Raw genomic sequence first — 13,296 nt, 5'->3', positions numbered from 1 at the left:
TGGGTCTTTAGGAAACAATATTTATTATCCAAAAGAAGAGCCAGACGCTCAACGCCAGATCCTAGCACTATTACTGAATAAAAGCCTGGTGCCTATCGAAAGGAATGACATTCCAGGTGGGACATTCAGTGGAAAAAGTACATCTGTGACTAGTATTCAATGATTTTGACTGATCAGTTTATAACTAAATTAAGAACTTTTAATTGACATTTATCTTCTAAATGTGCAGGTCTTGAGCTGGTGAATAAGTTATCTCAACTAGAAAAGGTAAGAATGTTTGGCTTGACATCAAAACTTTTAAATGTTGTTACATTATCACACTTGACAACCAGAAACAATTGGAATGGAAACAAATAATATAACATACATTACAGAGCAGGTCTCAAACAATATCATCTATGTGACATCACCTCTAATGTGTTGTATGCATTGAAGAACACATCAGACATCAGAACTCCTTTGTTATATGCACGCATCACATTAAATGGGAAATTGCACATTTAAACAAGAGGCAAATAAATGAATGGGTTCAGGACTAAAGAAGTGGAAAACTAATTAGTGAGTGACCCGTTGTTTCAGCTAAGAGAGGACCTGGATCTAGAGAGGAAGATCACAGCAGATGTTATGGCTGAAGTCAAATCCCTACCGGGGAAACGCGGCGAACGTAAGTGTCCCTTTCTTGCATGCTCCCCCTCTCTTTCGGACTCTCTCCCTCTATCTGTTCTCTCTCTGGCAATCTCCCTCTCTCTGTTCTCTCTCTGGCGATCTCCCTCTCGTTGTCAGCCTCTCCCTGCTCTCTCTTCTTCTTCTCTACTCTGTCTCCATCTTCACCGTCACATTTTCTATCACATCTCTCCCCCTCTAACATATCTCCCTCTCTCCATCCCTTGCTATCCCTTTCTCTTCTGCACATTTTAAGTCTGCCTTGCATTGTCATACAAGATTAGATATGTTTTGTATACTACTGCATTATAAATTCAATGTTGCACATTACTGCACTGAGCCATTCCCCCAATCTCCTTGTGTGTATACTGTTGCCGCTTAATGTGCTACAACGGGTGTCTCTGTCTCTCTCTATAGCCTGTTTCTGGAAGTACTGTGTTTGAGGGCGGCGGTGGAGACGGAGCAGGCCCTCTGTGCCCAGGGACATTCGCCCAGGAGCTGAAGGGTAGCGAGTCTACAGTTGGTGGGTGGGTGGGGAGGCGGAGGAGAAGGCTGCACTGGGGCATTTACTTCACTCCTTTATACTCTTTCTTCATTTGTTCAGTTTATTCAGGATGCATTTTAGGGAGCATGGACATGGGAGAGGGGGGCATTACCTCAGTAGTTACAGACCTGGTTGGGATTTCATGCTGCAAAATATAACTTAGCCATAAGACTCATGTAACTATTAAAAGAAACATCCATGGCAATATGACACATCAATACACAGACCGCGTATCCTCAATATTTCATAATGATGTATTAACACTGGATTACATTTTTTGATGATTTTTTTGTTCATAAAACACCTGTAAATAACACTATAGTGACTGGAACTACTTGATTGTCAGAAATGGCTAATACTTGACCGATGAGACGACTTTGGGGGGCTTTATATGCCCCTTACCTTGTCATTCTGTCACCCTCTTGTGGCATTGTTTGATATTGCATTTTATTTTTTGCACTTAAAGACACTTTCAAAGAGTAATGTAGGTAAATATGCCTACCATCCACTTGGAGTAATAACCTACTGTTTTATTCTAGTAACTCAATAAAAATGAATTGTGTGAATATATTACATGACTCTGAATTGCAATTTGTCAAACTCGACTGCAACTAAACAGAAACAGTAGGCCTAACTGAATTCTCTATATATGAAGGCTTTATATTTAATCAATCTATTTATACTTGGGCCTGTATTGAATAGGGCTTCTTGGTAACGAAATGGTCAAATGCAGTCAACAGAACGCTTTCCTGGTCGCTTTAAATAGTGAGTCCAAGAGACTCCAAGTCGGTGTCTAAACATTAGGCCTACCACAGCTGATAAGGCACTATCTCACCCCTACAGCAGGGAGGAAAAGGAAATGTTTATGGCAACACCAGCAATGACATATAGCTCAGAAATATCATGGAAGGCGGGAGCATAAAGTTGGGAAAGATGGAATCTGTACGGACATGTACGTGAAGGCTAACTTGCACAGCAACCATAGAAACTCACACAAATAGGCCTAGAATCAAACAATATTTCTTTCTTCAACCACTAAAACACAAAAGGTCTGTGTTATTATTGCAGTTTGAGTAATGACGTTTTTATTCACTTTTTACAGTATTTTTTCTTGCAAATTTCCTTCTGTTAACGGCAGTTCAAGCCCGCATGAAGGGCGGTTTGTGCAACCGCACAAGATAAGTCCAAAGGAAATGAACATGCAGTATATCTGCCACTTATACAGTGTTAGTAATACCCAACACATTCATAAAACAAAGCTGTTCCAAGAGTAGCCTACCTTGTGCTGGGTGAGTCAAATTTGTAGTTTATTTTCAATATTATTGTTGCAATTTTTTTGACAATGAACTTTTGTACAAACGATTAGATAACTTTTGACTGGGATAATTATAGACTATTAATCGATTGATTGATATTCACATACATTAAATAAAAACGGTCAATATAAACTGTAGAACAAATATAATATACATCTAGGAATACTTTATACAGATTGTATAACTATATTATAACCCTAACCCTTATTTCTATTTGTAAACAACAGTTATACATTACAAGACAGGTTCTTCACTTCAAATGCCAAACATTCTTAACACAATTTTATGCCTGTTTCATAATCCCACAGGTACCATGCTGGGGATTCTTGTCCTATTGCTCTTGCCATACTTGGCCTGCAGCTGCCCTGTCCATTGTGTGTGTTATTTAGGCGTGGCCGTCCAGTGTGTTGGCCCCAGCATCACGGACGTGCCAGGACAGATGCCTTCCAACATGACCCTGCTGCAGCTCAACGTCACCAACATCAACGTCCTGAACCAATGGAGCCTCCAAAACATGAGCCCCTTGTTGCGTTTCAGCCTGATTCAAGGCCCTCTCCACACCATCCACCCCCTGGCCTTTTACGCCACCCCGCAGCTCAGGTCTATCAAACTCTCCCTCAACAAACTCGTTACCCTCCCCGGCAAGGTGTTCAGTCCACTGGCTGACCTGGAGCAGCTCCAACTCGACGCCAACCAACTGGAATCGATCCCTTCGGAGATGCTCAGAGGACTGACTAAACTACAGCATCTGGAACTGAACAGCAACCAGATCTCCCGTCTCGACCCGGGGGTTTTCGATGGACTGAGCAGCCTCACTTTTCTGAACCTCGGTGGGAACCTCATCAGGGCGCTTGCCCCTGGGACCTTCCGTTCACTGACTGCCCTGCGCCGGCTCATGCTCTACACCAACCGGCTGGAGGTGCTGGAGGGCAACCTCTTTGGCCACCTCCCCGAGCTCGTCGATCTGAAAATCCACAACAACCACATCACACGCCTCGCGCCCAAGGTGTTCTGGTCCCTGGGGAAGCTCTCCATACTCACTTTATCAGGCAACCAGCTCCAGGAGGTCCCAGAGAAGAGCTTCTACCACATGCCCAAACTAGTAAAAATCACCCTCTGGACTAATCCGCTGCGGTCCCTCCCGGCACTTTTGATGGGCCACACACCTTTCATGCAGGAGTTTTATCTGTTCAGCACCGCACTCACCAACGTTCCAGGGAATCTGTTTGCCAACATGACCGGCCTTCTGCGCCTTAACCTCCATCTCAACTCACAGCTGCAGGAGCTACCGGCTGAGCTGTTTCACAACCTTCCCAAGCTTAAAAAACTCTCGATTAAGTGCAATGATCTCCGCACCCTACACCCAGACCTGTTCTCCAACCTCACCTCGCTCTCCGTTCTGGACCTCAATGACAACAAGCTCAGGTCCTTACCCAGTACCATCTTTCAGAATCTGAAGGTGGTGTCTGCAATCGATCTGAAAAATAATGAGCTGCAGACCCTCCCAGGAGAGATTTTCCACTCCAATGGAGTCTTAAAGAAACTCTCTCTGATACACAATCAGTGGGTCTGCGACTGCCAGATAGAAGGTCTGGCTTACTGGCTAGGAGCCAATAAACAGGTGCTTGATGACCACGCTGTGTTGTGTCAGAGCCCCTCGTACAAAATGCTTCGACCACTTTGGTCTCTGGGTGAGAAGGACTTTTATGAATGCATTCCTCTAGCAGTCGGTTACTTTCCTAGACAGAGAGGGAGTCAGACTAAAATATCGACCCCTCGTCAATCTCCAGCAGTGACGACCTACCAACCAAGCACTTCACAGTCTACAACGTTCCCATTGGCCAGCTCAACCCCCGCCTCAATAGCTCTGCCTCCTCGGATAACCACCACAGCGCCCACCACCACCGCCACCAGCACCAGCACCACTGCCAGCACCACCGCCACCAGCATCACCCCTGAAGCATCATCAGCTCCTCCCAGCATTCCAAGCATTTCCATGGAACAACACTCCCGTCCTTTCTATGATAGGCTGGTGTTTGAGCAAGGGCCTGAGTTCGTGCACCACCACCCCCACCAGGGCTGGGTCTCTGTGTGGACTCTTCCTTTGGATGCCGACCATCTTGGGCTCCTCATGACAAGCCACATCCTGCTGATGGTCACAGGGGCACTGCTAATCTTTGCTTCCATGTGCGGGATGTACCGCTTGGAGAAGGTCATGCGAGAGCTAAGGGTGGAGAACAAAGATGACCGACATGCACTGTGAATAATGATTGAGGGTAAACACGCAATCCAGCTTCTTAAGATGTCCCTTAGTGGACAGTGTGAAGAAATATGCTAGAAGGTGTAACTATTTCGGCAGCATTTCAATAAAATTATGTTGAATATCTGTTGCTGTTTAATCCATTTATCTACATTAAAAAGGCATACACATAAGCTTTAGCATATGTACTGAAATAGAATGTTTGCCTTTAGTTATTCTTCTTAATCAAGATATTTTGTTATTTGTTTTATGTTTCGTAGAAATCAAGTGACGTGAAACAATAACCTACCGTTCATTTTTCAAATAATGATAATACAAAACATTATGATTAATAATAAAGGATTTTCTTTCCAAATGAATCATCTAAGATAGAAGAGCAGTGCAATCCACAGAACAGGAAGCCCAAAGGTTGAAAAAGAATGTTGTTTCTGAGAACAATAGAATTATGGATAGAGGCTGTGTCCCTGTTATTCCAAAAATCCTCCCGGTCCAACCCACGCCACAGCACTGTGTTTAAAGTCCACTTAAAAGGAGCAAACATTTCTCTATGTATATTTAGAGATCCGATTTTTTACAATGTTTTGTATTATATGTGTCCGTATTGTATTTATGATGGCTGGAGTCGCAAAACAGTAAACAGTTTTCAAATGTTTTCTTAAAAGATAAATAAAATGTTTATTGCTACAAGGAGGGAAGATATCTAAAATCATAATATCTTAAGGCACATATAAACACATTACAACACATTACACACAAACGCACACTTACACACACACACACACACACACACACACTTGTTTTGACCAACAACCCGTAAACAAAACACAATAAACTGTTGAATGGTACCCAAGTTCATCACTATGGCAACGAGTAATGAATAAACCTTTTCAGCACTCTAATCACACACAACAGTGGGCAGAAACTGTGGTGAGTAAGAAATGGGGACACGATAGAATGAGCGAGTTACCGGAAACAGGGCACAGGGCTGACCACACAGAGGATCCTCCTGAGAGTTATATTGGTTCTTGCAATGTAAACACTGAAAGGTTAAGTGTTTAAAATGTATTCATTGTTTTTTCAATTGTAATTACATGATGTGAATAAAACAAAGCAGCCAATTAGACAGAATGCGGCCAACATCAATTTGGGCCTGTATCATCCAATTCAAAGTTCTAAATAGATTGCATAAAGGTGTAAAGTAGTAGGAGTGTGTGTAAATAAATATATATTCAACCTGCATAGGCTTTTGACTGCTGTAGTTTAACATTCAACGTTCATCAATAACAATAGTCTACTTCTCTGGTATCAATTGTCAGAACTGAGGGTTCTCCAAGCCTCCAATATTTGAGGTAGTATTGTAGAACCTGTTCACCAATATGGTGGAGCACACCCTAGAAATACCATCCTCCTCATTCCATAAAAGTCGACTGATCCCACCAAACTATTTTCCAAGTAACCAACACCAGACCTATAATGTTGAAGGCTGCTATATATATATATATATATATATATATATATATATATAGCTGCTACATCTGATACTTTTTAGTACTATTTAAACAATTAGCAGACGTTTTTATCCAAAGTGATTGGCAGCTGATTATAATTATTGTGCATGTCATTGCCAAACAGATGAGGGCTAGGGTTCTTGCCCAAGGATGCCTACAGCTAGACTTCCCTGCCTCCTATAGAAATCAGCCGCCTCATTAATGAGAAATGAGGGATTTTCATACACAGGATGTTTAAAAACAACTTAGTGCTGTATCCTGCTGTGAGATTCTAACTGCTAACTAGCAGTTAGACTTCTTCATCAGAGAGAGAACATCTCAATCATATACATCTGTAATCTGACAATACGTTGCAATGTATATTTGGAATTCTTGTTCTTTGTGGATTTCTTTGGTTTGTGTGCTTAAAACATACAAAACAAAATAAGTACTGTATACTTTATAAGAATTCTTATAATAATTATTACTGTATTATACTATATATAATAGTAATCAATTGTGGTGTGGTTGAGGTCTGGGTTGAGAAGCACGCCTATATGAACATTAACTCCACCCTCGCTATCTTTACCTCAAGCAGAGTGGGGGTTGTTCTCTAGTGAAACGCTTTAAACGACATATGGATGCACTCAAAAAGCAGCTGTCTACAGCCACATTTTCTCACGTTCTGGCAACTTTTAAAATCTAACCGGAGCAGGGAGAGGTACGTGAGCGCCCATGATGATCAGACATTTTGTTTACTCAATAGGCCTATTGTTTTTCTTCATTAGTTTTTTTCAAGCTGTTTTACAAAATTGGACATGGTTCCCTAATGACAATTTTATAACTAGTTTTAACCCAAGGCCATCCCCCATCCTCATAGATAACTGCAATTACACACACTCTTTCTCACACACACTCACACATATGCCATTTCCCAAAAAGACAAAAATGCCCAGTCATTTCCTCATTAAACAAAACAAATCTAGTTCAGAGTTGCAGAAGGGTGGGAGGGGGAACCCCCTTACGCAACACTAAACCACATCCCCCCCAGCTCCCCCAAGCCCCTCTACCCCAACTAAAAAGGGCCCATGCAGTAAAGTTTGTATGCTAGAGGAGTGGGGTGCAGCTCAGTGTAGACATCAGAGCCTGAGAACGTTTGGCAGAGACCCTGCACATTCCATGGGGCTTATGGGTAAAAAAAAGAGTGACGAGAAAAACAAAGTGATGATGAGGAGCAGGACAATTTCACTGAAACAGGATGGGACACATTAAAAAAACAGAGCTAGAACCGGTGATTCAACTAGGTGATGAGGAGAACAAAACTGACAAAACAGGATAAAAGATAACGGGGATCAACCCATTTTCTCTTTGTGTTCTCAGACAACGCAGTCACAGAGGTAGGTACCGCAACGCTTGATTACCAGCCTGAACACAGCTGGTTTGAATTGACCATGCCATGAATCGTGTATGCTCTGGTTTATTTGTGTTTTCTGTCTTTTTTTGAATTAATGCCGATAATGAAGCAGAATGGTAATGGGATGGGAAGAATGTACATTTTGAGTTGATCTTTGAATTTGCCAAATTCATTATTTATGTGTGTGCAATTGTTTTGTAAATGTATTCTGTATTTCCCATTCTGTCTTCTCCATACCTGTCCAAATCAGAGGGCTTCTCTGCCTTTTAGAGGTTTTTTTTGAGTTTGTGTTTTATATAAGAGTTAAATTAATGTTGTTCATTATTTAACATCAGACATTCTCAGACAACGCAGTCACAGAGGTAGGTACCGCAACGCTTGATTACCAGCCTGAACACAGCTGGTTTGAATTGACCATGCCATGAATCGTGTATGCTCTGGTTCATTTTTTGTTTTCTGTCATTTTTTGAATTAATGCTGATAATGAAGTAGAATGGTAATGGGTTGGGAAGATGTTGTTCATTATTTAACATCAGAGTGGCAAAACATTAGTGAGGGAGGGGGGGGAGGGATGGAGGGAGGGAGGGAGGGAGGGATACAAAGGCAATTAATGGTGGATTGTAAATTCTTCAGCCATTACATCGTTCTCACTTGATGATTAGCAGCCTGTTCCTTTCCCTGTCTGTCCCAGTCCAGTCCAGGCCTGTACACTAGTGGTTTAGGGACTGAATTATTAGAAAGGAACAAGCGTCGGTGCTCATTTGATCTTTTAAATGATTGTTTTATGTAATTACAATATCATGACTGTTATTTTTTTAGGGGAAAGATGAAATTTAGCAGTGTAACTTGTATTTTGGCACCAACCACACACACAAACACACACACACACACACACACACACACACACACACACACACACACACACACAATACCAAAGTTGATAGATATGGAGAGTTCTGCTCGGAGTGAGAAAGTAACTTATTTGCCCCCATCGTTCCAAGTTTATAGCGCTTTGATAGAATCTGCTAAAAACAGCCAACTGAAGACTGCGTCTATATGCGGTTTTTGTGCCCCATAACGAACGTTTCAACTCGTTATCATACAAAACATATCCCGAATCTATTTAACACCAGGATTACCCTTTAACCTTGTATTCAGTGAAAAGCCTAATGAATCTTTGTCTTCCTCCCTTCCTAGGTAACAATGGGCCTCTCGGTTGTTCTTCACCTCCTGCTGCTCCTCAGTACCCTCAACGCTGGCCTCTCTCCATGTCCTGAGGGCTGCCAATGCGCTGCCAAAATGACCTGCTCCAAATTGTCAACCTTCCCCACTGCAGTGCCTCCATCCACTGTGGCTCTCGTCATCACCAACTCCAGCCTCCTGTCCCTTCGAGGGGAAGACTTTGCGGGCTTCGCCGATTCCCTTCGCGGCATCGCAGTGAAAGACTCTGAGTTGGGAGCAGTGCAACCCGGTACGTTTGATTCCACCGTCAACCTGGAGGCCTTAGTTTTCACCGATACCGACTTACGAGATCTCCATGAGGCCTTGTTCCTACACCTCCCGCGTTTACAATCTCTGATCTTAAGTGGCAACCGGGTCCTGGAGCTCCTTCCGAGCTGGTTTGCCTCCCTGTCGGCTCTGGCGGTTCTTGACCTCAGCGGGAACCAGCTTTCTTCCATTCCCGAGGAGACCTTTCGACCGCTGGCTCAGCTGAAGTTCCTCATGCTTAGCGGGAACAATATCAGTCAGATTTACGGGAAGAACCTGCAAGGTCTTAGTCAGCTGAAAGGCTTACGCCTGAACAAAAATGCCCTGCGGGAGATTCCCGCTGGCTTCCTGGACGACCTCGCCAGCCTGGAAGAGTTGTCCCTGCAGGACAATTTGCTCACTCACCTTCCACGTGACATGTTCTCCAAAACACCCAACCTCAAAAAGCTATTTTTGTCCCACAACCAGCTCACCACCCTTTCAGAGGGGCTCTTTCTGAACCTGCCACAGCTGTCCCACATCTCCTTGTATGAAAACCACCTGGAAACTCTGGGCCCCGGCGTATTCGGACCTATGCCGTTGAATCAGCTGTGGCTCTACGACAACAAGTTGAGCCGCCTTGAAGACGACACCTTCAGCAACCTGACCCAACTGCATCTGCTGGTGCTTAGCCGTAACCAGATTAGCCACGTGTCCCCTGGGGCGTTCAGGGGCCTGGAGCAACTGGGCGAGGTGTCCCTGCACACCAACCGCCTCACAACGCTGGAGGCTGGCACTTTCCAAGGTCTGCCCGGTTTGGTCAACATTTCGTTGGAGCACAACACCATCAACTCCCTCCCTGCGGGGTTCCTCTGGGGAATCGGACATCTTGGTCAGGTGGATCTACACAATAACTCCCTCTACAACCTGCCCCTGGAGGTCCTGGATGACTTGAGGGTGGCGGACGAGGTGCTCCTGGATCACAACCCTTGGACATGCGACCAGGACATTGTGCCACTCAGGGACTGGTTGAGGAGGTACCCGTCGAAAGCAAATCACAGCCTTGTCGTGTGTAACACACCCTTCAAACTTAGCGGTGAGAAGATCAATGGGCTCGTGGATGAGGACCTGCTTGTTCGGAGGCCTACCGATGGGCCTGCACCAGAAAAAAGTACAAAGGCTGAAACTCTTTCCAAGGAGAAAAGCACAGCCACCGCTGCAGCGGCCGAAACCCCCACCACCTCAGGGAACGGGATGAACTCGACTGATGGACCAGGGAAGGAAGTGCAAGGGCTCGTGTCCAGGAAACACACCATCATAATAATCGCAGTCGTGTGCACTGTTGTAATCTGCAGCCTCATCGCCTGCCTGGTGTGTTACAGGAGGAGCAAAAAGAGAGACAGCCGCAATCTGGGGCAAAGAAATAAGTCCAACATGTACTCGCTGTAGACTAGACCACCCAAGATCGTATATCACAGACGTGTGAGGGCCAAGGGAGTCAAACCATCTGCTGAGTGCCGCAGTGAAGGATCATTAGCAACGTGGTCACCTAGGAAATTGTAGGTGCCGGAGTTTTCGGGCTGTGATAACCCTAATGGACTACGTCTTCTTAGTGGCATTGATGTACTTGCAGCTGAGCGCAGGGTCAGATGAAATAGTCCGCTTGAAGACATAGTTGATGAACACTTCTTGTGTTGAGATACAATAAATTCCTGTCAGCTGATATAATAAACATTGAGTTTAAATGCTTTCTAAACTGTAATAGAAAAATAAAAAATTAAGCATATTGCATTAATTATAATAAAATCTGTTTTTATTTAATGGCAATTGCTTAGATATTTTCATGAGATTGGAATCATGTATTTCGCTGAATAAAAGTCCTTGTTCTAATGGAATCCTTTTTGAAATTATCTTGAATATGTTAATACATTTAAATTGTATGAATAACAGCCTCTTTGCAAAAGAATCTTCCTGATTTTTTTATTTAAAAAAAAATCTATATTGGTTATCAGGCCTATGATTCATTCTCAGTATTCTGTCCTAACAACTGCGTCCTTGCAAGGCGTAGACAGATAGCTAACTAGAAAGAATGTGGAATGAATGAAGCTCCAGAACGTTTCTTCGATGCAATGTTCTTTTACTCTTTTCATTGTTGCTCTCATTCTTTTTTGTAAAACTATAAAATAAACAGAAAGACATCAAATTACCATATGTCAAATTACTATCTCATCAACATGTGTTTTATATTCACAAGCAACATGCTAATCATATCGGACGATAACCACGAGCTACATAGTTGGCGAGCAATGAGTTGAAATGTGTTCTTAATTAAACGTAACGTGTAACAGTAAAGTATAACAGAGACATTTTCACGAGTGACACTTACGGGCGCATCTACTCCAAGGATCTGACCGTGAGAAACAGCTTCGTTGCAGACATCTCTCTCAACGCGTTGGAACTAGATTCTCGCGAGCGAGGCAAAACATAACAACGGCACGTAGGGTGCGATACCAGGGTACACCAGTAGGTATCCTTCTTGTACAAGTTTAAACAGCAAAGAGGAGCAAATAGATTAAGTCAGAACACTCAGGAATGCATCACAGTTTACCCCTCCCTTTAACATGTGTTCAACAGGGCAACTTTATCTTCCAACTGTGTGTGAATAATACAAATTCCAGTCTGACGTTTCGTTTATCATATAAACTATTCCAACAAATATTTACCTCAAAAGTTTGGTTATCAGTTTGTATCAGTTCAGTGTTCATGACAGAGTAAGTGCACAGCAACTCTCCGTCAGAGACTGAATTCCAAAAGAGTTCTCGTAGCAGGCAGGGCCCGCTGACCTGCCTTGTTGATGTGTGGAGGGGTGAGCAATGAGGAGCATGCTCTGCTCAGTAGACTCCAGGCAGTGGCCTGGTTGTGTACGGTACGACACCGTCAGACCTCAGCCTTCCATCTCGTATCAGGCAATAAAACTTCAGCTCTAGTGTCACCAAAATGATGACTTTGATATGATGGCTGCCTGAATATCTTGATATCGATACCGAAACGATACCCACTGTAAAGAACCTAAAACATCAGAAGCCATTTGTGTTCAGTTTAATTTATTTCACTACTGTAGTGTGCAGGCTAATAATTCTGGTTTTGAGATCATCATAGACTTACAGTAAATGTCATGTTTATTATTTTCATGCTCAATAAAATTGGAGTTCATGGCTGATAAGTGTTTTATTTTTGTTTGCTTTCTTACATGTAGGTGTATTTTTGAATGAATTTATGAATTTATGGAAGATTTTGAATTTTGAAAATGTTATGACATTGATCATTTGATGATTGTAAATAATAAGATCAAGGTCAGAAAGTAATTAAGAAACATAGCGAGATTTTGAAAGAATATTAGACGAAGCCTATACTTAGTTGGTATAAACGATATCTGTCTGAATAAGTATGAAATATATCGAAAAGCACCACAGCCATAATCTTTTATTTGATGATGCATGTTGTGGTTTGGATGGGAGTTGCGGTGCATTTCGATATATTCAGGAATGAGTAATTTCTTCGTTTGCCAGCAACATCGCCATAGAACCGCCCACAAAGCTACTTGCGCTTGGCGCTTCTCACTTGCGTTTCAGACCGTTAAAATAGGGCCCTTTATCTTTCTCCCCTCTTTCCTGCTCAGAGCTCTCCGTGGCAGGAGTCTAGCCTAGTTTGATGCAAGTTCTGTGTGTGAGCTGTGTTAACTGATATATGTTTTTGTTATGTCAACACTTATTTTGCAGAATTTACCTTAAGCCATGTTTAAACAGTTTAATGTGGATTGCTAAAACAATCTTAATCACAATCTTGATTATATTAATTATGTTTCATACAATCACTCAAAGCCACAAACTCACAAAAAAATAGAGAAGGATGATCCTATTGTGTTCATATGCATAGGCCTAGGCCTAAAAGTTATTAAGATGGAGCTGCAGAGGTAATTGGAAAAGGTGACGCATAGCAACTGTAAAAAAAGGCCAGAGGAAAAAACAAGGGTGGAACTCCCTCAGCCAGTACAGACCGACCTAATGCATTTCAGACCAAAAATAGCTGCTGCAAAGTACATTTGAGGTCTGCTTTGTATGGTTGGCTGACCTGTCATGTACCTC

At 42.8% G+C, this 13,296-nt stretch overlaps 2 protein-coding genes across 2 annotated transcripts; both read left to right on the top strand.

Annotated features, from left to right (window-relative positions):
• The first annotated feature begins 2,465 nt into the window (after window positions 1-2,465).
• On the top strand, window positions 2,466-4,909 carry LOC307077739 (uncharacterized protein). The gene is made up of 2 exons (XM_079739205.1): window positions 2,466-2,496; window positions 2,832-4,909. Exon 2 carries the CDS (start codon window positions 2,837-2,839, stop codon window positions 4,784-4,786), a length of 1,950 nt encoding a protein of 649 aa, XP_079595331.1. The 5' UTR covers window positions 2,466-2,496; window positions 2,832-2,836; the 3' UTR covers window positions 4,787-4,909.
• Window positions 4,910-7,528: 2,619 nt separating this feature from the next.
• lrrc15 (leucine rich repeat containing 15) lies at window positions 7,529-11,005 on the top strand. The gene is made up of 2 exons (XM_079739430.1): window positions 7,529-7,667; window positions 8,882-11,005. Exon 2 carries the CDS (start codon window positions 8,888-8,890, stop codon window positions 10,598-10,600), a length of 1,713 nt encoding a protein of 570 aa, XP_079595556.1. The 5' UTR covers window positions 7,529-7,667; window positions 8,882-8,887; the 3' UTR covers window positions 10,601-11,005.
• Window positions 11,006-13,296: the final 2,291 nt, after the last annotated feature.

Source organism: Pollachius pollachius (genome assembly GCF_949987615.1).
Source record: "Pollachius pollachius genome assembly, chromosome: 7".
NCBI classification, from domain to species: Eukaryota; Metazoa; Chordata; class Actinopteri; order Gadiformes; family Gadidae; genus Pollachius; species Pollachius pollachius.
The sequence above is the reverse complement of the archived record's forward strand: the minus strand, read 5'-3'. Positions and strand labels throughout refer to the sequence as shown.

Bases quoted from the DNA above. Each gene is read 5' to 3' on its own strand.
- LOC307077739 (XM_079739205.1), top strand. From the start codon at position 2,837: ATGCTGGGGATTCTTGTCCTATTGCTCTTGCCATACTTGGCCTGCAGC.
- lrrc15 (XM_079739430.1), top strand. From the start codon at position 8,888: ATGGGCCTCTCGGTTGTTCTTCACCTCCTGCTGCTCCTCAGTACCCTC.